This window comes from Oryza brachyantha, chromosome 5 (assembly GCF_000231095.2).
Source record: "Oryza brachyantha chromosome 5, ObraRS2, whole genome shotgun sequence".
NCBI lineage: Eukaryota > Viridiplantae > Streptophyta > Magnoliopsida > Poales > Poaceae > Oryza > Oryza brachyantha.
This window is the reverse complement of record NC_023167.2, coordinates 1,913,679-1,939,646: the sequence shown is the minus strand read 5'-3', so window position 1 is coordinate 1,939,646 and position 25,968 is coordinate 1,913,679. Positions and strand designations below refer to the sequence as shown.

Below are 25,968 nucleotides of genomic sequence, written 5' to 3'. Positions count from 1 at the left end.
TCGACAGGGTGAGACGGCGGCTGGCGGCGGAGGCGGCGGCGGCGGCGAGGAAGAAGCAGCAGCAGCAGCGTTAATTAGCTAAGATCGATCAATTAGTGCATATGGAGTATATATGTATGATGCATGGATGGTTAATTATTTTGTTGTTGTGAATATACTGTGTCATTAATTAGTTAGCCGGATTGGTATGGATTTGATTAATTAGTTGTTGAGCAATTTTATAGTCGTTGAGTATGTGCTCAGAGTTACCAAAATTTCAGTGTAAAATTTGGTACTGTGTTTTCGTATCTAATGGTAGCTTCTCAAGTGCTGTAAAATTGCTCAAGGTTGTTAATGATGTTTGAGTGAGGTTAATTAATTATTTCAGTTATCAAAGCTAAGTTAAGCCTAAATACTGTAGTAGTATGGATTATATGTGTTCCGTAATCGTCGAGTCAACATGACAGTCTTTTTTTTTCGGCAAGTCTTACATGATTAATTAGGAGTAATGTATTATTCTGACCTTGACTCTTGAGAGATGATTAAAGCAGAGCCATGGCAGCTCTTATATATATCCTGAAAAGTTGACAATGTATTCTTTTTTAACATACTCTCTCCTTTTTTTTTTACTTTATACCGTTAATTAATATTTCGACATAGGTTTGATCGTTGGTCTTTTTCAATTTTTATACAGATATGTAATATTATAAGTCAGGTTTGAAGACTCTTTACTAATAATCAAATAACAACTAAATAATTAATAATTATATAAAATTTTTAATAAAATTATAATATTACCACCTGTTTAATTTAAAATTTATCCCAAAATACTACTGCATCTGTGTTGTTCCTCTCTCATGAGATTTAGTTTTTCTAGATCATCTAGTTTTGTGGTAATTATTTCAGATTATAAATGATAAAATCAACTATTACAAAATTAAAAGAAAACTTTAGATGATAAACTTCTATATTATTGTTTGGCGTGGAATAGCTTGGGCATGTGGCCGTGAAAAACTAAAATCAATAGTGAGGAAAGAACATATGGCCTTTTTCACCTACTTTAATTGTCACCTCAAACAGTCACAACCTTATATATCTTATTTAATTTTTTCATCCATGATCTCAACTCAATCGATCACAACAATTTCTCATGTTAATCTTAATCCCCTAATAAACGGCAGATATAAATAGTACTATTATGAGATAGAGGGAGAGTAGGCAGATTAATTCGGATCGTATGTACCGTTATGACATCACAAAGTATATATGAAACTGTGTTGCATTATTCTAGAAAAACAATATGTACACTACAAACTTGACAACGACTAGTATATCGCAGTATGCTGATCAACGCTAAGATGCCACCTTTTTTGACTTGAGGAATCAAGGCAGGAAATGAAATATGTCATATACTTTCCTTCGTTTTCTTTGACGGGTTGACTTTTTATTTATGTAGGATCTTTCGTATTATTCAAAAATTTTGTTCAAATATATAAAATTATAAATTATACTTAAAATTATTTTAGTAATAAATCAAATCATAATAAAATAATTAATAAATATATAAATTTTTTGAATAAGATGAAGGATAAAAAGATGATCAAGTTAACGGCGTCAAACAAAAAACCAGAGGTAGTAGTAATATATAATAGCTCATATCTCACGGGCCATCGTTGGCTTTTCTCCTAAGAAACCAGGGTGGACATCTTTAGGGTTTTTAAAGAAAAAAGTCAAACGAGATATTTGAAAATAAAAAATAATTTAAGAATAAAATTTTTATATATGTGTTCATAGCGATCTAAAAGTGAAGGTTGGAAAATAAACTACAATAAAATACCCTTAAAATTAACTCTAAATTTTAACGTTAAAAATTTAGAAATTAGTGTATAAACATAAGCAAAAGCCAAAAGATGAAGTGATATTTACAAATAAAATATAATTTAAAAATTACATATGTTTTCTTGACAATATACAATTAAAGATAAAAAATAAACCACGACTAAAAACTTAAAATTAACTCAAAATTTACGATTAAAAATTTAAATTTTACCTCATAGGCATCAAAAGATGATGCTAAGGCATGCAAACTGTACATGGCAGGCAGCAAGAGGCAGCTGCTAGCTAGTGATTGACAGCTAATTATACTATTCCGGACAAAAAAATCGCAATATATGCAACTTCTGATATAGATATACACACTCATAAATATAAATAAACAAACAAATAAATAAATAAGCATCAAATTTAATACGTATATACTACTGTACCTCTATTTTTAATGTTTAACATCAGCCTATTCAGCGATCGATGGAGTCACATCTCTCTAGCTTGTGCCCGTTCACGGCTTGCAAATAATTTAATTACTGAATCTGATTCGAATTTGGAACGCTCCACAGCCCGGACGCGCATTCAAGCAGAGGACATTAACCAGCTGCAATTTGATGTCATAATTAATTAATCAAACTGAGACTACGTATCCAAGGAAGTTTCAGGGTACGTACTTGTCTTGGATCTGTGTGGTCAAAGTCTGCTAGCTACCTCCGTCAGTCTTCTGTCTGAAAAACATGTACTCTCTCCGTCCAAAAAAACAAAATTTTTCCTTTTTTTAGCTTTTGATCATCCGTCTTATTAAAAAATTTTAAGAAATTTTTAAAAAATTAGTCACACATAAAATACTATTCATGTTTTATCATCTAATAAAAATAAAAATATTAATCGTAAACTTTTTTAATAAGACGAAGAGTTAAATATTTGTATCTAAAAACCGAAAAGTTAATTTGTTTTGAGAGAAAGGAGTACTTAATGGGCGGATTCCTAAACGCTAATGTCATTTGGCTAATTATCTCACACAAAACGTAAAATATCATTAGCATATAATTAAGTATTAACTATTGTAAATTTAACAAATGGATTCATATGACTTTTAAAGCAACTTTCATATAAAACTTCTTTTTTTTTTAAAAAAAAACAATTTAGCAGTTCAAGTTGTGCGCATAAAAAAGGAAAAAGTTAAACCCCTTGAGGTTTACGAATGTGCTCAATATAAGCATTTCTAAATTATTTCTTTTGGCTTTGGGTTATGTTTATAACCCAAAACTTAAACTTTTAACCTTAAATTTGGAGTTAATTTTAAGGTTTTTTCACTGAAGTTTAATTTATAGCTTTGGCTTTTAGATCGCTATAAAGACGTATATAAAATCTTTATTCACAAATTATTTTTTATTTAAAAAAACCCTAAAGATGACCCCGTACGCGCTAGCTAGCTGGCCTATATATACGTCAAATGGTTCATACAGCTTTACCTTATAATTGACCTGCAGATCCAGCACTAATGCAGAAAGCTAGTGTTTTGGCTGGCAAATTTATCTCCTGCATGCAGTCATATTCATCAGAAAAAAAGTGCATGCAGTTTCCTGATCAGCTGAATAGGTCAACATAATCAACGCACATGACCGCTAATTTTTTTTAATCCTTTGGTTTGGGCACTACGGTGCATGCTCCACATAGTTTAGGGCTAATTATTTCTGTAATCTTTCTTATATAAACACTTGCCTTGTGTGGTTTGTGATCATTCATTCAGTTCAGTTCAGTTCAGAGGTAGCCAGTTAGCTAGCTCAACCTGAACACATCAACACACAATTAATTAATATGACGGAGATCAGAGTCCACAGAGTGGAGAGGATCGAGCCGGCGACGAAGACGAAGACGGCGGCGGCGACGACGACGGTGGTGAACTCGGTGCGGCTGACGCCGAGGATGGGCGGCGGAGCAGCAGCAGCAGCAGCGGTGGCGCCGCCTGCTACACGCAACAGCATCGACGTGGCCGCCGAAGGGTACATCAGAAGGATGAAACGGCAATGGGCGGCGGAGTCGGCGGCGGCGGCGACGTCGGTTCGTGCTTCGTCGACGTGGAGACGTTAGAGAGAATGCAACAAATTTTCATGCATATATAAATGCATATACAGAATATAGATATGAATGGTTTGATGCTAATTTCCAGTGTCTAGCTAGCTAGAATTATTATTGATGTTGTCGTCTTTGTCTTTATCATTACGTCGAGGTTAATTAATTTAGAAAGCATGAAGCCTAAATATGTATATAGGGCATTTTTTAATAAATATATTTAGGGCATTTTTTAATAAATAGAACATAACATATTTTTTAGCGTGAAATTTTATCCTTTAAGATTGTTTGTATCTTGAGATACTTAAATTATTCTAAATTTTAGCATCTAAACATATTTTTTAAGACGGTAAAATTAACCAGATATACGTGATACATGATGAGAAATGATGACTAAAGAAGATGTGAGCTGACAATACGTTTGTTTGCACCATGACACAAATTAATTAGCTTGAGGTAATCTCTTAGTATTTTGGGAAAAAATATCAACTGATATATTTAAAAGTTAAAAATAATTTATGAATAAAATTTTTATATACGTGTTTTAGTGATCTAAAAGCCAAGACTGAAAAATAACTACGATAAAAAAACTTTAAAATCAATTCTAAATTTAAAATTAAAGATTTAAATTTTGGCTTGGAAATATAAGTATAAACGCAAAAGAAGAACGCGTGGCACTAAGCAAGTTGTTGCACCGATCAATGCATTAAAGAGACCAATCTTTACTGGCAGGCTAAACTTTGTTTTACTAGATAGATCAATGAACGATAGCCAAAAAAAAGTGCACCATTATTATTAAGTATATAACTATTATTTATTCGAATAAGTTTTCGCTTCTAGTTGATTGAGATAAGGCAAAAACACTTGTTATTAGTGATTTAAAAGCAAGGACTAAAAAATAATAATAAAAACTCTTAAAATGAACTGCAAATTTAATATTGAAAATTTGAATTTTGGTTCTAAAAGCGAAAAGATGAGAGCATAAAGGACTGAAACTAAATGACAAAAAATAAAAGATTTCGTGCCGACATATATGCAGCAAATCCGTTATATACATCTTTATTTACACATGTATCGGCTAGATACGTCTCAAATATACCACGATATATATATCGTATTAAGCTAACCTTCTGTATTCTAGAAGAAAACAATTTATAAGTTGTACATGCATTAGAAAATGAATCATGTTACATATATAATATAACGAGTAAAGTGTACCAGTGGTCCCTAAACTTATGTGCATATATCATCTAGTTTCCTAAACTCTCAAAATGCATTTTTAGGTCCCCAAGCTTGTCTGAATGTGTCATATGGGCCCAATCAGGCCGCTCCATCCGCTGACGTGGCATGTCACGGTAGCGCTTACGTGTTGTTGGGGCCATGTTGGTCCCACATGTCATTATCTCTCTCCTTATTCTTTTCTCTCTCTCATAGGCGCCACCGTGGCATGTCACGTCAGCGGATGAATGGAGTGGGTTGGAGCCCGTTTGGACCTATATGATACCCCTGGACAAGTTTGAGAACCTAAAAATGTATTTTGAGAGTTGAGGGACCTAGATGACACATGCACATAAGTTTAGGGACCGCGGGTGTACTTCACTCTAAAAAAATATTATATATTTTTGATAAGATGAATGGTTACACAAGTGTTCAAGAGTTAATGATGGTAAAAATGTCAAACCGGCCAGAGAGAGTATCACCCTCATTTTCTCACTTGTACGTATGGTTATAAACCAAAATTTATATTTCAAAACTTAAATTTAAAGTTTTTATCATAGTTTATTTTTCAAGCCTTTGTTTTTAGGTAGGTAAGAACATGTAGAAAAAGTAGTTATAAATTATTTTGTTTATAAATATATCTTTTCGCTTTTCCCCGACCAAATAGATGAGCATTTATGTTGCCGTGCGCCGATCAATCATATGCCACACTTTAGTTGGTAATTAGCATTCAGCAGCAGTAATCTTAGGCCTTAAGGCACAGCTTCCGCGTTAGGGGGTGGGTGTTGATTGATTGACCTTTTCAGAAAACAAAACATATTTGCAAATAAAATAATTTATGACTGAATCTTATATATGTGTGTTTTTAATAATCTGAATGTTAAGACCAAAAAATAAATTAGGATAAAAATCCTAAAATTTACTCTAAATTTAAGGTTAAAATTAAAATTAACTTTTGGTTTATAAAATATAAGCAGAAGCATAAAGACAACCATCGGTAATTCTTCATGACGCATTCTTGCAGACGAAATTAACCAACTGCAATTTGATTACGTAAATAAAGCGAATTGAGACTCAAGAGTACTGTCCAAGGAAGTTCCAGGCACTTGTGTGCATGCATGCATATGGTCAAGAGCTTGCTCCATCAGAGTACTATTCAGAGCTTTGTTACTAGTAGCAAGCAGCTAGCCTCTCTTCTGGATATTCATACTACTTTATTACCTTTTAACAATTGACCTGCAGATATCCTGCACTATTTGGCTTCTATTCTGAACCGACCATGATATATCTGATTTGGACGTTAATTGCCTCCAGCGGCATGCAGTGGCCTGTGATTTTCGTCAGAAACATCAGTGCATTTTCCTGATTAAGCTGAATGAATAGGGTCAATCAACACAATTAGCATGAAGCTTCTGGTCTCTCCTTTTCGTTTCTGTCCTTGGGACCGTACTGTCCATATAGCCTCAACTTTTTGTCTTTGTCTTTGCTTAATTACAAGAAAAAATTTAAAATTTCGACTTTATATTTATAGTTAATTTTAGAATTTTCTCAACATATGGTGTTATTATTAGCATTTGCTTTTAGATCGTCAATAACACATATATAAAAATTTTATTCACGAATTATTTTTTATTTGCAAATATATTGTATGGCTTTTTTCACGACAAGAGTGAATGGGTGATAGTTAATTAGGATTACATGTACGTGCCATCTCTCCCATCTATAAATATATATACGGGCAAATGAAACCTGCCAATAAATCCACCAATCAATCCATCTATAGAGATCAGCTCAGCAGCTAGCTACCTACTGGAGTACGAGTACCTACTAGCTACTGGGTATATATGTCGCCTGAGGGGGAGATCAGCGTCAGCAGGGTGGAGAGGATCGATTATGATAAGCCGGTGATGAAGACGAAGACGGCGCCGCCGCCGACGGTGGTGAACGCCGTGCCGACGCCGACGATGGGCGGCGGAGCACCGCCGGCGGGAAGGAACATCGACAGGGAGTCCGGGGCGTACATCGAGAGGATGAAACGGCAATGGGCGGAGGAGGAGGCCGCAGCAGACAGCTAGCTAGAGCTACCATGCACTTTGCAGCTAGAAAAATATATCATACATATATTATATATATATATATAAATAAATATATAAACTATACCATACTATCAGTCGTCCCTATCTTTTTATAGGTTTAAGGTACATAAACACTTTCATGCATATTTATATTACTATTTTATGTGTTTCTGAGCAGCATATTATTATGTTATATTTAGTGTGATTATTATCATTATCTTGGTTACTTATATTCTAAAATAAATAGTTCATTTATAGTAGTATATATCTATTATTCGTCTCAAAATAAGTTCACTTATTTCTCTTTACTCGCTAGAGTCCGTAATGGATGGAGTTTTATTTTCATTTACTTTTGCCTTCCTTATTTCGATCCTCATCGATCTCTACCGGTACTACTCTGTTAATGAAGGGCACTTTGGTTTATTTTTCACTTCAACTTAATTTATGTTTGTATTGTTAATTAAAGATGAAATATTTTGGAATTAGGAGGTAGCAAATTGATTAACAGGATTATTATTACGTACTGTTGTTACAGACAAGGACGTCGAGGGTTAATTTAGCTATGCTAATAAATAGTTGCATATATACGTGTTCTTCCTTAGTTAATCCTGGTATTACTTAATTAATTGGCCATCTACCCGTGCACTTGCGTGCACAAGCATAAACAAATTTCTTATAACTTGTTTTGGTTTCTATATATTTTGCTTCTCAATAATATTTATTTTTAATGTTAATTTAAGATATTTATAAATTGTACTTCCACATGAACTATTTACTACATAATATTTATTTTTTACCCAAATATTAGATACTTCTAAATTATTCCATAATACTTATTTTAATTGTTATTTTATATATTTCTAAATTTTTTGCAGATACTTTATATGAATATTATTTACTTTTAATCCAAATTTTAGATGTTCCTAAGTTGTATTTCTACATGACTACAAATTTTAGATATTTTTCTAAATTATATTTCTACATGTATTGTTGCCTGACTATTAGTTATTGTCTAATTTTCAATCCAAATTTTAGGATTTATTTTCTAAATTGTATGTCTACATGACTCTTATCTCAATATCTGTTATTTTTAAATATTCCAAAATAATATATCTACTTGGACATTTTTTTAATTAATATACCCAATTTCTAGCCTTTTATATGATAGCATTAATGCAGGCGCTAATATAGAAAATGATACTGATGCCATTGCTCATTTGGCCCTATTTTGTTATGTTAATCTAGGTAGGATTTGTTCATTTGCAAATATGTCCACAAAATTAAAATGATTGAAATATATGTGATACGCTATGGAGAAATTCAAAATACTTACATATATTTGATACGTTTTAGATAAATTTGAACTATCAAAAATATAATTCAAATTTGTGCAAAAAGTATCAAATATATCTCAAATTTCTCCATAATGTATCACATATATTTCAAGCAATTCAATTTTGTGCACATATTTATAAATGACCAAATACAATCCGAATTCACGTAGTAAAGCATAGTCAAATGAGCGAGGGCATTGGTGTAATTTTTTTGTTATATGAACACCTTCAGTAATGATTAATGAAATATGGTCTGACGGCTGGTTTTTTTTAAAAAACGAGGGTCAAATGAAAAAAAGGTTATTTTGTTAGTTAGGCTTCGAAACGGGATAAAAAAAAAAGCAATTGTCCCTTAAAGAAGCTCCACGAAAGAATCCATGAGCAAACATGGTCTGTAACATCCAACTAGAGTTGGGCTCAAGGCCCATGGAAATGACTGTAGTCCTGATATGAATGGGTATTACCAAGTGAATATTAGCTTGACATATTGGCAGATACCACATAAGTATTAGACCTAATACTACCGATTATATTATCCAACGGGATCTCATGTGATAGCAACATCTAAAAACATATTTTAATCAGTAGACTAAACTTTCTAATATAGACAAATTAACTTTAACTTCAAAATTGTATACGCATGATATTTGGATCTCAAGACTAATCAATTGTCTGAAACAAACTATTTTTCAATATAACCAGGTGAATTTCTTATTTATGTTTCATGCTCTGAATAATATGTGGGTGTAGAATAAACATGTTATTGACTCTTGTTGGTAGACAAGAGATGGGGTAATAAAGGTCATCGAACTAAATATGGCATGCATATAGATATATCTATTGGTAGTTTAAGCATGAACAAACTAATAACAGAAAAACCATCAACTACTCAACTAGTAACATGTTTAACACAATGATATGGATAGAAATCAAATATCCAGAGTAAAAGCATCTCCAACAGATGCCCCATCTCACTCAAATTTAACCATTTTTTTTAAAAACTCTAACAACAGACTGGCCAACTGTATGGCTAAGTCATCCGGCTGGCCAAAGCAGCCCCAAACTGGCCAAATTTGGCCAGCCAACCTGACTGGAGGCCGGTGCCGCGCGGATCTACCGCCCCCGCGGCCGGCCAACCACGCCGCCGTCCTGCGAGACCCCCTCCCCCCGCAGCCGTCCAGATCCAGCCACCCCCACCGCTGCTCCCCTCTCCAGTCCGGCCGCCACCACCGTCCGGCTAGGCAGCAGCCGCGGCAGCCATCGAAGAAATAGCGAGCCGTCCACCGCCGTCCGGCCGCCGCCGCTTCCGGCCAGACCGCCTCTTCCCCCGTCCAGATCTGGCCGGCCAGGCCACCGCCGCTGCAGCGCTGCCCTCTCCAGTTCGTCGTCGCTGGCCTGGAGTCCGTCGCCGCTGAGCGAGCTAGTCGCTGCACGGTCTGTTCCAGCATTTGTTCATATGCTTGCAGTAAAGCTAATGCTTCTCAAGCACCGTTCTTTTTTCTATGTTGAATAGTTTGGGCTGGTAACAGCATGATTGGAGGCTGAACTCAAAATTAGTACAAAAATTGAGAGGTTTAAGGCATGTTGAGTAGTTTCTCTGTTCTTTTTTCTCTGTTGAGTAGTTTGGTGCCATCTTAAAAAGACCAATAATAAACTCTGTTGAGTAGTTTGGTGCCATCTTAAAAAAGACCAAAATTTTTATTATATAAACATTAGTTTTCAACTTCCTATATACTTTCTCAGTTTTATGTGCTAATGAAACAATTGTGCAATCTTAATATGCCAACAAAAGATAAACTATGATACATGGTTCAACTATTCGATGCATATTAACCCTCTCTCCTTCTGAATCTAGATTGTTCATGACTAGAGATAGAGATGCATATGGTTGTTGGGTGAATAGAAATCAGAATCCAGAAAGGTGAATGTGATCATCTGTCCCCCTGTGCATTGCTGGGGAATTTACTCCTGTAGTATGTATGGCATTTGCAGAGGAGATGGGGTAGTAGTTCTGGTGTACTGTCTACTGTGTGGTCTCAATCTCACCGTATCAACTTGTTTGTGATCTGTGCTCACTTGACTTCTCATCTTGGTCGATTAATGTACCTTTTGTTCAAATACTGCAGCTTGATCGTCTTCCTTCCGAAAGCCTGAAAACTGAATGGGATTCCATAATTGATTTTGTTTGGAGAGGAAACTAGCCGTTAGGATTTGGAGAGTTAGAAATAAAGAGTCTGTTGGAGCATACAGTAGGGATGGAGAGAAATCTTTTTGGCAAGTTGGCTAAATAGACAAATTGAGAGCCAAAAATGGCCAAACCGCTGGAGATGCTCTAAGCTCCTAAGTAGATGAGGCACTGTTGGTGTTATTGCCTCGATGAAGTTGTTCCCGGCTCCACCGGTACTATCGCCGTATCCTGCTCCATTGCCAGCGCCGTTGCCTCCACCAGCAGCAGACATGATGATCCAGTCGAGGAAGAGGGCGCTGAAGATCATGAGCAGTCGCTCCCAAGAATACGCTCCCCAGAAACTTTGATTGTCCATTCGTGTATGCGGTCAGAACTAGGGAGACAAGAAGCAACGCGGAACAGAAGGCTGAGGATTATTCTTGAAAGGAGGGAGTCAATTAATCCCGGGTAGATATATGGAGATATGCGACAGATCAAGATGATATTAATCCTCTTAATACTAATTGGGCTTATGGAGTTTATTGGGGTTAAATGGACCTTAGCCTATTAATCTAACAGAGAGGCAATAAGAAATTATCCTTAACTAATATTTCTTTTATATTTTAAGATGCACAAAACCATAAATACCTACGTACGTCCTTTTCACATCCAGTAGAATCACTGGAAATAACATAATGATAAAAATACAAAATTTAAGCTTCCATCTTATATGCGACATGTCTAACATTTGGCTTGTGGTAGGAGCCTCTCTCCTGCAGTAGTGCTGTTTTATTGTCATATTATAAGTTGTGTTTGATTTAATTTATTCTAAGTCTAGACTCTTAAGTTTGACTAATTTTGTATTAAAAAAATGCTGACATCTACTACACCAAATTACTTTCACTAGATAAATGAGTAGACATATTTTTGTAGTATTTTCATTTCATATTAAAATATTGTTATAATGTTATAGAAACTAATCAAACTCAAAGAAACTAATTTAATTTAAGGCCGTGTTATAATGACTGCATATTAACAATAAAAATATGGCTGGCCCCTATAGTTATGGCCAGCATTATTTCTTCTCGGTGAAACACGTATGCTACTGTTTATGATAAAGCAAGTCAACATTTGGATAATTCGGCCGGTCTGTCACCTGTCAATCAGACAACCGATCGATTCTATCCGGCGCCACTCTTTCGGACTTTTTGCTAGACAACCGATCAATTATGCATGTGTGGCTAGCCTTAATTGAAGATTAAAAATACATTTCTTCGAATCAATGGCATTAATTGTCTCTAATCTTAAAAATAAAAAAATTCCAATACTGCCAATATAATTTTGCTAAATTGGAGATATGTCATCTTGACCCACATGTCATTGACTAATGTGTGTCCTACTTGTTATTAAGATATATCTAACTTTGCAAAATTGTAATGACACAATTGCAAATTTCTTAAAAAAAACAACTTATAGAATTTGGAAACTTGGCCAAAAATAAATATTATAACTTTAATTAGGATTTAAAATCAATTCTAAAATACAATATTCCTATGTACACCGTTGATTTCAGGTCTACATTCGGTTATTCGTCTCACTCAAAAACTTATGTTATGATTTAATTTATTGCTATATAAACTTTAAGAAAGACTTATAATTTTATATATTTGGATACAAATTTTAAATAAAACGAAGCGTTATTTTGTCTTCTCAATCAATCATAGTTTTTTTTACTTAATTTATTTACTTTTTTAACACTCGTGTTTAACGTTAAAATGTTCTATATTTTGTGGCTGAGGCAGTACGTTCACCGGTGCCTTACATTGTAAGTTACACTCGCATGCAACTTTAACGATATGCAAAGCTACTACTTGTTCATATCAGAGAGAGTTAATTGCACAATATAATTGGATCTTTTCCAGCTGAGCCATGCATGGAGCCTATAAATACGATCCGTATCAACCAAGAGCTAGCATATCAATCTACCTAGAGTACATATTAATTCTAGCTAGACAATCCATCTCCGGCGATGTCGCGAGGCGGCGGCAACCACGGCGGCAGCAGCGGCGGCGTTCGTGTACCGGCCGACGGCGGCGAAGTTCATGTCCAGAGGGTGGAGTACAAGATCGTGCCGGTCATGAACGGGGTGCTGCTGCCACCGGCGGCGGCGCCGGAGAAGAAGGCCGGCGAGGTGATCAACGTCGATGACATAGCCTGGGACTCCATCTGGAGGAAGAAGAAGGGGTTCAATGATCCAGCAACAAACCAGGCCATAAATTAAGTTTTGCAAATGATCGATGCATATATGCTTAAATTAATGTACTCCATGTATACAAGTGTTGCTTTATGTATGTCATATAACATATATAATATCAGCAGCGGAATTAGGCATGGGCAGGTTGGACTTGAGTCTCACGTCTGGTTAAAAAAATACATTAGAAAAATACTAAGTTTAGTTAAAATTTGTTTTTATATATATATAATTGTTGAGCCGTCCTATAAGACTTAGGAATTTCGTGGTTCCGTCCTTATATAATATCCTACAAGTATTTGTATTCTCAGATACGTGTGTACTGATGAACTCTAGCTGTGGATGCTACAGTGTGTATGACTGTCTTAATTATGTTATAAAATTAAGGTTACCGATGATTATGTTTGCCTCTCGGATTTCATCTCTAGGCCTACCTTGAAATAAAGAGATTTTCAGGCGTCTTTTAGGAATTGAACTAAATTTAATATTAATTAAGTTCCTATGACTTCCAAATGCGTCTTAATTAATTTTTATTTTGGAGGAGGTGAGAGATGCATGATTGGAGAAAGGGTCATATGTGCACAGGCCTTTCTTACAAACGTCGTATACGTTAACATGTTTCAAAGTGTATTTGTCACAGTAAGACAACATACCTTCCACTTTGGTTGGTACGATTTGTTTCCTAAATGGAAGCACATGTCATCCTAAATGATTAATTTGTTGGTTTAATGAACAAAATAGTTTCATAAAAAAAACTAAAAGCCGCTCAAGATGTAAAACCAAACATCTTCATACCACAACATGTACAATTTCTCATGTAAAAAATAAAGTAGATCTTTCGTCTCTGTTCACTACTAGTCACCCTTGCCATCTAATTTTGGGTCTTCAATTATACTCTATGACAGTTTACTTAATTCTGTAATATATTGGAGAGATACTAGATTTAGTACTATGTCAGTATCGGATCTAGTACCCAATGATACTCTAGTTGATACACATCAATACTGACTTCTAGAACTGTGTAATATATGGTCGAGATACTAGATTTGGTACTCCATCGGTATTGGATCTAGTACTCATCAATACTAGTTGTTACCCATCAATACTAAACTAATACTAGGTGGTATCAGACATGCTACCCAATTACCAACCTAGTATCTATGATGTATCATGACGATGCACATCGAGCCATTTGAGTAGAGGAAGGGAGAGAAAGTGCCGACGATGGGGACATGTCCTATTATTGTCCATCTCGATGAAGTTTGACCTTAATCTGCATGGTTCACTCTAAGGATCCACGTTCATATGATGCCCCACTCGAACATTTGTCCTCGCCTCGTGGTACTAATACCAACGTTTGGACCTGAATTAGAACACACAAATGGTACAAGCACTACTAATGGCATACTCTCCCTCGTTCAGGGCTGATGTCCATGGTAGTTTACCGCTACTTAGCAAGTAAATACCTAGTATATTTCTTTGGTGCCATAGTGCTGCAACGTGTTCCTCCATGGGTCACGACGCATGTACGCCTGTGCAATGTAGGTTTAGGCTCTAATACCACTTATAAAACCCTAGCCTAAAGTCCGCATAATCCACTCTACATGTTTGTTGACGCTGAAAATAACAATCAACGGTCACACACGTAGGCCTAGGAGTCAATCTTAGATAGCTCCAATGCAGGACCTAAATCTTAGAATGCGCGGACATGCCAGTCAGTTTGATCCTGCAACAGACAAGATGAACAATAAAATAAGCCGATCGGCTATCGAGCCGATAGACAACTAGTAATCCAGCTGATCAGATGTTAATGCTGCAACGGTTAGCCGATAGGATGAACGATCGGTTGTAAAAAGCTTGGATCGGCTAGATACTTGATAGAAATAGACTTAAATTAAATATTAGACCATCTTAGCCGCCAAGTTACTTATTAATCTTAGTCGATCGGATGAGCCCCCATAACCGGATCAAACTTGACGTGCAGAGATTGGACTTAACTAAGACAGCATGCAGTCGAGCACGATATGATTATAGGAAATATAAAGATCGATAAGGCTAATAAATAAACCAGCGAATTACTTAGAATAAACAATGAATCATGTGTTACGATCGGCTAAAACCAATTTGTATGTAATTCTCATAAGCCGATGCACCATAAATAACTACCGATCTAACTAAATCAAGCCGATTGGTATAGAAATAATGCAGTAAAGCAATCGGCTACTCTATTGATGTAAATATGATAAGCATGCAGGCCGGCAAAAATCATCGGCTATAGACGGCGGACAAACAACCAAGATCTATAAAATACCTAACCCAGATTGCTAAGAATAATCATAGAAGATCGGACCCACCCAAGACGGTTCAAGATTAAACCTAGCAATGTCAGGATAGATACTAAATAGATCTAGATTGCTATCAAGCCAATAAGCCGATGACTGATAACTTATCGGCTGGTACTCCGATAAAACAATGAACAAAATATATCGATCTGATATAAACTATCTGACAAACGCAATCTACTAGATCGGACCTAACCGAGACAGTACTAGATTGAATATGTCAAATGACAAACATCAAACGAACATAGATCGTCCAAAGTGGTCGACCAGATCAACTCAAAACACGAAAGTGATCTAAGTTGAAACTGATACGATAGCTAGCAATCGCGCAACTAGATTAGAAGATTAGACCGAACTGAGACAGTTCTAATCTAGCCGAACGGTTACAGTGGCCCGGCGGAACGTAGGACTTACCCCTCCGTCGGAGATCGAGACGATGCAGCCCTACGTCAGGTGCCAATTAAGTTCCGCTTGAGTTGAAACCTCGGTTAGGAGGGTGGCGATGCGCCGAGAGTAATTGATCTATTGATTGATGTAGATGATTAGAATGACCCTAGGCATACATATTTATACCCTCGGGTAAATGCTAGTCCGTGTTGGACATGACATGCGACTCCTAATAGATAAAAAGAAATAACAAACTCCTAGATAGATTCTATCTCTAACACACAAATCCCGATCGGACTCTAACAACCTTAGAGATGAAATAAAAATCCTAACTAACTCTAATTAACAGATAAATTTACGCCGCCAAGCCTTGGTCCTCACGATTCCCTGTCGGATTCGAACCCTTTCAGATAAAATTTCTATCGGCGATTGCACCTTTCCTTATCCGAATCCAATACGGGAATTTACCAAATTTTAATATTAACAATGTTAAACAAATCTCACTAAATAGACAGTTGGACCTAACATGCTAGAATTAGAAATATAGTTCACAAAAGGCCAAACACTACTAAATGGGAAGCATGGCTGGGAAGAACATGTACGTAATCTAAGGAGATGGAGGTGGCAAAGATTGTAGACATCGTCGAGGCCCAAGAATGGCACGATTATGGTGATATGATGGTCCTTGATGTTCCATAGTCACATTTCTCCTCCACTTCACTCGTACATTAGGTGGCGTCAAACTATCCCATATAGTGCAACAGCTACACCATGAGAGGTGTTAGGTGATCCTCACTCGAAATTGCCTCTATCACCAAAGCCAATGCTTCCATGGATAAGAGGAGATGAGAAGGGGGTGGGGCTAGAGATTGCATAGGAGCATATGTTGTGACAATCCCAAAGGGGAGGATGAGGGAGCAGTGGGGGTACCAGGCGGGGGCATTGAGGATGTAGATCTAGTTGTTGCGATGGCAATGGCGGAGGTAGGGTGCAACCAAAGTGGAGCTGGAGGCAATCTCATCTTTTATGAGGGGATTCCATGTCAATGTGAGGGACTTGATATCATTCTCTAGTATTCTTGTTTTATTTTCATTGTAATTCTTACATAATTGATGTTAGTTGGGCTTGCATAAAGTGAATAGGTTAAACAAACCTCTGATTACATATAGTGATTCTCTATTATATCCTTAGAGGGGTAAATACTTACATCACTTGCGATACCTTTCCATAAAAGTGATGCAAATGATAGTGAAATGGACTTTTGTGTCAAGAGATCATGAGTTCAAAGATTGGCAGATGCAAAGGTACGGTATTAAAGTTTTTCTATATTTCTACAATAGTTGTGCTATACTTGGGGTATAATTTAATGTCCCTAGAAAATCATTCTACCTCCCATAAACAAACAAAATGCCTCTACAAAAATACTGCAATGCATTCAAACACTAAAAATTGCCTCTTTGTTTATAAAGGCAAGTCACTACTAGACACTTATGAGACACTTTAGTGTCTCTACACTTTGTAAAGACATTAAAAAAATACTATTAGAAAAGCCTCGACAGGTTATTTTTTTTTAGTGTGATCACCTAATTGTTATTGTCTTGTAAGGTTTACTACACTATTGTCACAACATTTAATTAATTGATGACAAGGTACCCTAGCGGTTACAACTTACAAGTGCTTGATTAGCACCTATAGGTCCTTGGTTTGACTCCCCACAGGAGCGAATATTAGGCTTGGTTAAAAATATCACTCGTTAACTCCTAACACGTGTTAATTATCGATCTATGGAGGGCATACCCTTGTGTATGGGGTAGGAAACCTCAAAGCATGGATTAAGGACTGATCCTCAGGAGACGAGTCCACGTGTAGAGGGCCAGGGTTCATGATCTTTCTCGACTGATTTGGCTGAGCTTTCTTCTTAATGGAAAACTGTGGGGACGGTCATTTCTCCACTGGTCGAGTTTTAATTGATGACAACGTATAGAAACCTCACACAGCTTGGGGCCCAGATATATGCCAAGGGATAAATAAAGTTGACAAATATATATATATATATATTTCTCCGACAAAAGAGAAAGCATATGGGCTTGTATATATATGAAAAAGCAGCATCCTGCTGACACTTTTCTAGTGTGCTCAGTTATATTGGAGATGCTAAGCTTTTGGATTATATATATACCATGGAACGTGCAACACGCACGATTAATTAATTCGTCTTTGTTAGGCATATAAGCACGAGATTGGCAGTGTCAATGAACTATTAATCCACTATAATTAAGCTTCAGGATGATGATCTGAAGCAGCCAAAAAAAATATGAACCATCTCCTTAATTCGTATAACCTTCAAATTACATTTTTACAAGCAATTGCAGACGACCCAGGAAAATTTGCACGGACCGATTCAGATATTTACAGTTATATAAATCTACACTCCATCTCTCCATGATTTTCCCCTCATAGAACTAATTAATTAGACCACAATCATGACTAGATGTTATATATATATATATTCCATATGCTCACAAATCCTTCCAGCACGAGGCTCTAATCATAAAATAATCCTGAGATCAGCATATGAGTTTTCACTTCCGATCAAGATCGAGCATCGATACGAATTCGGGATCGATAATTTCCACATGGGAGCAGCAAAAAGATCAGGCTAATTTGGAATCAAGCAAAGATGCCCAAATGATAACCACTCTGCACAGCAACGACCTAACAAACAAGACCTAATATTATGCTGCTACATCCAAATCCAAAAGGCAAAAGAAAAAGCAGCTAGCCACGTCGATCGAACAGGAGTCAGGAGCATCCATTGCACATTTCTCCATTGATTGGTTGCTCTCTCACTGTACAATTGGCATCTTCACTGGAGATCTAGTGCAGAGTCCCACAAGAACACAACTCGTTGGTAGTTGTCTAGGAGTAGTATAAATGGTGGCCAAGGCTGGCAAGCTCACTCAAGAACATGTACCATCTTGCCATAGCTAGAGCTCTCGAAACCCTAGATAAATAGCTAGGTCGATCTCCATCATTCGATTAAAGAGCGGCGAAGAGAGGAAACGGGGGAGACGACAACGACAACGACGACGATGCTTCGGGGTGGAGCCAAGAACATGACCAACGAGCTCCCGGTGGAAGGTGTGGTGAGGGTGAGAAAGGTGGAGAAGATCCGACAGGCCCACAACCTCGTCGGCAAGCCGTCATCATATGCTACCACAAAGATATCGCCGACGGGCCGGGCTGAGGGCATGGCCGTCACCGTTGTTCGGGTTGGGTCTATGGCTGGAAAAACTGGTGGTGATATACCAGTGGCTATAGCGAACAACTAGCTAACATGCCATGGTTTCGTTGGGAAACATGTGGCTCTATCTATGACGGTTGCATATGTCTGTCGACAAGACAGTGTAAGTGGTGTCAGTCAATGAAATATATGTAATAATATGTGTATGTGTCAGTACGCAAAAGTTTTTACATGTTTATTGCTCTTGTGATGCCATATATAAGACATAGTCATAGCTACCAATTATGTAGGGGTGTTAATCACATAATCTTCTTGTAATATCATATGTAATATATAAGACGGGTATTTTTTTATAGTCTTGTGATGGTATCAGGAGATAATATATTTTATAGTGTAAAATTTGATGCCTACGTGTACTTTCAAGGACCATAAAATTGTCAAGACCATTAACTTTGGTGTCTTGGAACTTCTGTCAATTTTACACTCTTTCACTTGTGAATTGTGATAGTTCAAAATATTTGCACTACCACACTCCAAATGATATGATGCCAAAAATATCTCAAACTTAAGCTGTCCCTCCAATTATATATTTATGTACGTGGCAAATTAGCGTAATCTTTCTTTAATTGCAGGTATGATCTGTAAGCCCTCTAGTTTCATGAATCATTTTGCTATATGCAATTGTACACTGGAATTGATGGAATTCTAGCAAGCTGCACTGGAATAACAATACTCCATCCATTTCAAAATATATGATATATTTTGTTTGTTGGAATAAGAGTTTGATCAAATATTACTCTATTAATATATCACTTATGTGAAACAAAATATAATAATAACAAAGTGTTTTTTAATACAAGTCCATAATATTAATTTTATGTCATAAAAAGTGTTTCCTAATAGAGTAATATTTGGTCAAATTCTTGTCCTAATAAACCAAAATATGTCATATATTTTGAAATAGAGGGAGTATCAAATTTTGTAGGTTTATAGCGGCACACTCATGAAGTATGATAATTACAATTTTTTGAACTATTTAATAACATTCTAAAGTAACCCTCTGGAATTTAATTATTTTGAAAAAACCACTTTATCCATGGTTGGCAAGAATACAAAATAAGTGTGACCAAATTAATGGTTTTTAAATACTGTATTTAGGAAAATATTAATCAAGTTCAAAAAATGAAAAAAAAACTATTAGTTGCTGTCACAGCATTGTACATATATAATGTACAGAAAGAAAAAAAAGGATAAAACACACTATATTTTTCTGTAATGATACTAAAACAAAATTTGAGTTCACCGTTATTTTTAATGATTTCTTATTCCAAATAAGGATTTCCAAAGATAACTTAGTAATATATCCGCACTATTACCACGGTGACATTTGTAACGTTCAGATATCAAATCACAAATGCAGTGTGCATCCATTTCCGATCATGTTTTTGTGCCACGTTTACCTAGGTAGAGTGTCTCAATAAGCAAAGAAGATTCACCGATCGAAACAAAAAAAGAATTACTATCAGCATGATGCATCGACCGTAATTGAAGCAGAGTTTGAACACCTATTTTCACTAGGGAAAATGACGTTTACCCATCATAGTAGATAGAACGTCAGATTCCTTGTAGTGGCAACAGCTAATTTAACTAGCAAATTAAAGGTTGCTTATTTGAGACTGAAGCCATCTCTGCTGCAAGGCTAGCACTGAATGCATATGCATTAATCCAAAGTTAAGCATAAGTTCTTGGCTAGCTCCTAAAAAGTTCTTTTTTTCAAACAAAAGAATACGCATAAGTTAGGCAGTCAGAAAGTGAAAACTAACAAAGTTTTGTTGAGCCATCACTGGGATTTGTAGAAAGGTGATTTTAACCAACCAAAAATAAACATAACAAGCAAATTTGTAGAACTCATAATCAGATACACCCTCAGGCATTCAGCTGTTTGTTTTATTCAGATTTCACCAGTTGCTCCTAAAACAGTAACCCATATGTATGGACAGCTGAAATATATATTTTTTTGTTTTCACGCATTGCAGTCGCCAACTTGTAGATATTTCACAAAGCCAGCACATCAAAAAGATCATGTAAAAGCTTCCTTTTAAAATGTCACTAAAATATCTTTACTTTATATGAGACAGCCAGAAAGTGAAAGTTAACAAAGTTTTGTTGAACTATCATTGGGGTTATTCAAGAGATTTATCACTGGGATTTTTAACTAAATAAAAATAAACATAACAACCAAATCTGAAAACCTTATAACCAGATTCTCTTTTGTTTGTTTTATTCAGATTTCACCTGTTACTCCTAATTAAAGCATTATATCATGCATGGATGCTGTTAAAGATTGCAATCACCAACTTGTAGATATTTCACAAAGGCAGCACATCAAAAAGATCAGCCAGCACTAAAATATCTTCTACATTTTAGAACAAAGATCATTATATGATCCAGCTTTAGAGAAAGCCAGCAGGCAACATGAGTTCATAAAAATCTTTGCTTTCGAGTGCCCACTATCTATGCATGAGAGTGCAAGTGCTTCCCTGAATATATGTGCAGGTCATTGCCGTCTCAATGAGGCAGAGTAGACTACTGTTGTGAGTCCAAGTCACTCTGTCTGGAGAGAACCTGATGCTCTTGCAGCTAACAGTGATGGATACCTCTGCATTTGATTGGTCTCTGGAGCAACACAGATCAGCTGCATGAACAGCGAAATTATCGAGATTGCGATCGCCACGAGCTATAATCTGGAGTCATCATTCATAACCTATTCCTGAACTTTAACGTTGTGTCGACTGAAAATCACACTGTATTGGGTACGATGAATGTCCTGCCTTTTGCTCTTGCTTGGTTGCCATTTGGTAAGATATACAAGAGCAGGCAAGCTTCACATGACGATGTGATACAGATAAATTAATATGTCTTCAGTTCAGTGAATTCAAGTGTGTTTCTGGAAATCATATGTTCTTACACCTGTACCACCTACATGATTATGATCTATATCCTGCATGATTTTGCATCCAGGAATTCGAGAGCTTAACAAGGTTAATTTTGAGACTGATGGATTGGTCGACACAAAGTTAATTTACTGATTTTGATCAGGTGCTTATTCAGAGAAACTTACACGCAATTTCTCCCTGGGGTGATCGTGATGTTTCCCTCCACTTCCAAGCAGTCATGAGGCACGATGTTTTCAAAAAGCATTGGAATCAATCGAGCACTTTCGATTGAGCAATTTACATGAGGAATCTACGGATTTCAGCAAAAAAAAAGAACTCTTTTGGACTTCTGAAGAAGCTAGCTTCTTCCTTGCTGCTGCCTTTCCTGATTGATACAGCCATCTAGCCCTCTTATCTTCACAGCACTGATCTGTGGCTTGTGAAATATCTTCTGTTGTTAGCTGACTTAAACCTAGAAGGATCCAATGATGGAGAAATAGTTCTCTGTCAGAATTAGGGTTGCTAGTTGACAAGGTAGCTTTGCACTTAGTTCGCTGACGGTTTTGATAACGGTAATGACCTTACCTGTTGGTGATTGCCCGACGAACTTTCGGCACAAAGAGACTCAGCAGGTATTATTGACACGGAATTGAATACCCTGAATCTTTCCTTTGAATTCTTTCTAGTAGTGTCTGATATCCGAATTTTAGCATCCAGTATATTTAGGTCAGACATACTATTACATCTACTGCTACTGGATATGTAATCACCTCCTTGTAATATGATACTCCATCCGTTTCGTAATGTAAGTCTTTCTAGCATTGCCTAGATTCATATTGATGCTAATGAATCTAGATGTATATATAAAGTATATACACTCATCAATCAATAGATTTAAGCAAAGCCAAAAAGATTTACAATATAAAACGGAGGTAGTATTTGCTAGCTAGTTGAACAGCGTCTGTGTTTTTTCATGTAAGGAATTTCATATAAAATCCTCGTCTTTGCTGTGCATCTATTTTTCTAAAGAGTAGCATACATCTAGAGTTATTTCATGGTTTTCATATATTGTTTCATGGGCTGCGTTCTTTTCTGCAGCTTATCCTAGATTATTTCTTTGTTTTCACGTGCACGCTTTCTAAACTGTTAAATAATATGTTTTTTTAAAAAGGTTCTATATAAATCTTCGTCATCTCATATTTTAGAGTATATTTTAACTTTATACTAATTGATTTTATCGTTTATATCGTTAAATAACTATAAAAACAAGATAGTGTTTTTATGTAAAAAGGAACCCAACCCATGTGTCGCAAACGTTCATTCATCACACATCAAGTTTATATACCATCTGCTCTCGCTTTCCCCACGTGAAAACTGCCCTCCGATCAGTGAGGCTTCCTTCGTTGGTCAATGGAGATAATGAACCTTCTCGCTTTTGAGCATGTGGTGCTGCACATCGCAGATGACGATGTTTTCACACTAACTTAGGGTTTAGGGAATATAATTGCATTTCTAAAGGGTTTAGAAGACCAAGAGTTAATTTGTAGGGTTTCGACCAATTTTCAATATTCTATCCAGTTTGCTATAGATGTGTTGTGTATTTTTTTTTCACCGAAATTAATCATGCTAATATAATTACAAAATAATTATAGTATGTAGTTTTAATGTTATTATCACTAAGTTATAGATATTTTTTATTTACATAAGACTTATATGCTTGTTATATATTACTCCCTCCACGTATTTTATATGACACCGTTAACTTTTAGTGGCCGACTCCGGTGTATTTTAATTGTAGTAGAATTTAATCCATATCGTTAATCTATTTTTATCCGACGACGGTGATTAAATTATAGTAACAATAATTTTAGGTGTAGTAGAAATTTAAAGGAGTAATATCGTTCTTTTTATGATATTTATTGCAAAAAAAAATAAAATTACAAAATACTGCTAATCAAGTAATTAACAAAGTAAAAATAGCCTTTTTCTACTGGTAGTATAATACTACAAGTAAAATGCACCGAATAGTTACTCTAATTTTTATATTTACGTTTGACCCTTCGTTTTATTAAACAAATTAAATTCTTGCCTGGCATGCATGAGACAGTCTTGGCGAGTTTTGGAGATACCGAAATCTCGCGATTTCTCCACAAGATTCTCAACAAAGCTGCACTACATCGCTACTAGGACTATACAATGGTTTACAATTTTGTCTACTCTGCAGAGTAGATGCTTAATTCCCACGGCACGTAGGAACAGAATATTTCTGATGCAACAAATGAGAGGATACTGCTGCTTGCTGGATCACTGTGCTGACCAGTGACAGATATTGATAGGTACAGTAGCACCGTATTATTGTTGGGGTATTATCTACTCTATTAGAGAAATTAAACTAACCTATGGGAATTTAATGGAAGTTCATAAAATCTGAATAAAACTTATTCTAAATTAATTTAATAAGTTGCATGAGTTCTATCAATGTTATACAAGATTTCTGACCTAACCTAGTATTAAGTGAAACTTATTTTGGTATACAATGGTGTACAACGAAGCTATATGCTAAACTCCGTACAGAAAAGTGAAACAAATTAAGTATTTCCTATGTCTTAGACTATAAGACTTTTTGTCTTGTCTAGATTTACATATGTAATAATGAAGCTAAGCACATATACAAAACATATACATTGATATATAGATGAATCTTAACAAACTTAACAAGTTTTATAATATGCAACGGAGGAAGTATAATCAACCAGAAGGAAAATACAATATAACTTACCCTTAAATATTTTAAGAAATAAATATAAAAGATAGTTTAGAGCTAATGGTCTAAAATACAATAGAAGAAAGTTTGTTGAGCGTATTTTTAGAGGCACACGGAGCAATTTATAATCCCATAAAGTACCTGAAAGTAGATTTTTCAGGACGAATTATTGCAGGCTCTATAAATTGAGCTCGCCACTGAAGCAATCTCGATCGGCATCAAGAACACATTAGAGAGAGAAAAACACACAAAAATTAAACACATTCACCATGGCTCGTCCCAAGAACTCCTCCGGCAATGGCGAGGTGGACGTCCAGAAGGTGGACAAGATCGCCCCCGTCTACAACCTTGTCACCAAGCCGTCCATGTACGCCGCCAGCCGGAGGGCGGCGACGGTGACGGCGAAGCCAAAGCCGCCGGCTACTCCTCATGCCGGCGCCGCCGCCGCCGTCTTCTCCGGGAGGACGCCGGCGCCGGCGAGCTGGCTGCAGCCGCACGGAGGAGCCGTCACCAAGGAGTACATCAGCAAGTACATCGAGGACAAGAAGAGGCAGTTCAATCAAGGCGACGAATGAGCGAGCAGCAGTTTAATTTCTTGAGCTGATCGATCATGTAATGCTTCGTATGCTGCTATATCTTAAACATATATGATTTAGGATGATCTGGTCTACTTAATTAGTATGTTGTATTAATTAGAATGCGTATGTGTAAGTATCCCTTGAGAGATGAGCTGATCAATATATATGTATGATATCTAGCTTCCAGAGTTGTTCAAAGTATATATATGTATCATAGTATTCACACTAATTAATTACTGCACTTGTCTTTTCTGAAACGAGTTATCTGAAAATTCTGAATGACCTGAAACTGTTAGCTAGCTAGGCTACAATTAGAGAAGCTCAGACAAGTAGTAGCTAGTGTTTCACCTGCTGAGGATCCAGTTGTGACCTGGAGAAATCAATCCATCAAGTTGCGTCGATTTAATTAATTTAGGATCATGCAAATTGAATGGGCATTTGTTTTTAATTCTTTTCTTGGGTATGATGGGGTGTGTCACCTGCTTGCCCCCAAAGCAGGAAGTAGACACTTGGAACAAGATTCTGCTCTTTTAGACTTTTGGACATTTTAGTTATGCGAACATGTTTCCCCCTTTGTTGTCCTGTTGATTTATGATAACATGTTGGTGCTACCTATGCTCTTTTTGTTTATAGAAAGATATAGCTTTTTTTTTTTTTGGCTTTCTTGTACATTGATAAACCAAGAGCAAAATATAGGTTGGAACAGAGCCCAAATGCTTTCATTTCTTAATAAATTCACCACTATTGATTTTCTTTTCCTTCCTTTTCTCATCTCTTTTTCTTTGCGTTC

At 36.2% G+C, this 25,968-nt stretch overlaps 1 protein-coding gene across 1 annotated transcript; it reads left to right on the top strand.

Moving 5' to 3' along the window:
* Positions 1-24,825: 24,825 nt before the first annotated feature.
* On the top strand, positions 24,826-25,376 carry LOC102712081. The gene has a single exon (XM_040524626.1). The coding sequence runs from the start codon at positions 24,870-24,872 to the stop codon at positions 25,173-25,175; it is 306 nt and encodes a 101-aa protein (XP_040380560.1). The 5' UTR covers positions 24,826-24,869; the 3' UTR covers positions 25,176-25,376.
* The last annotated feature ends 592 nt before the right edge of the window (positions 25,377-25,968 follow it).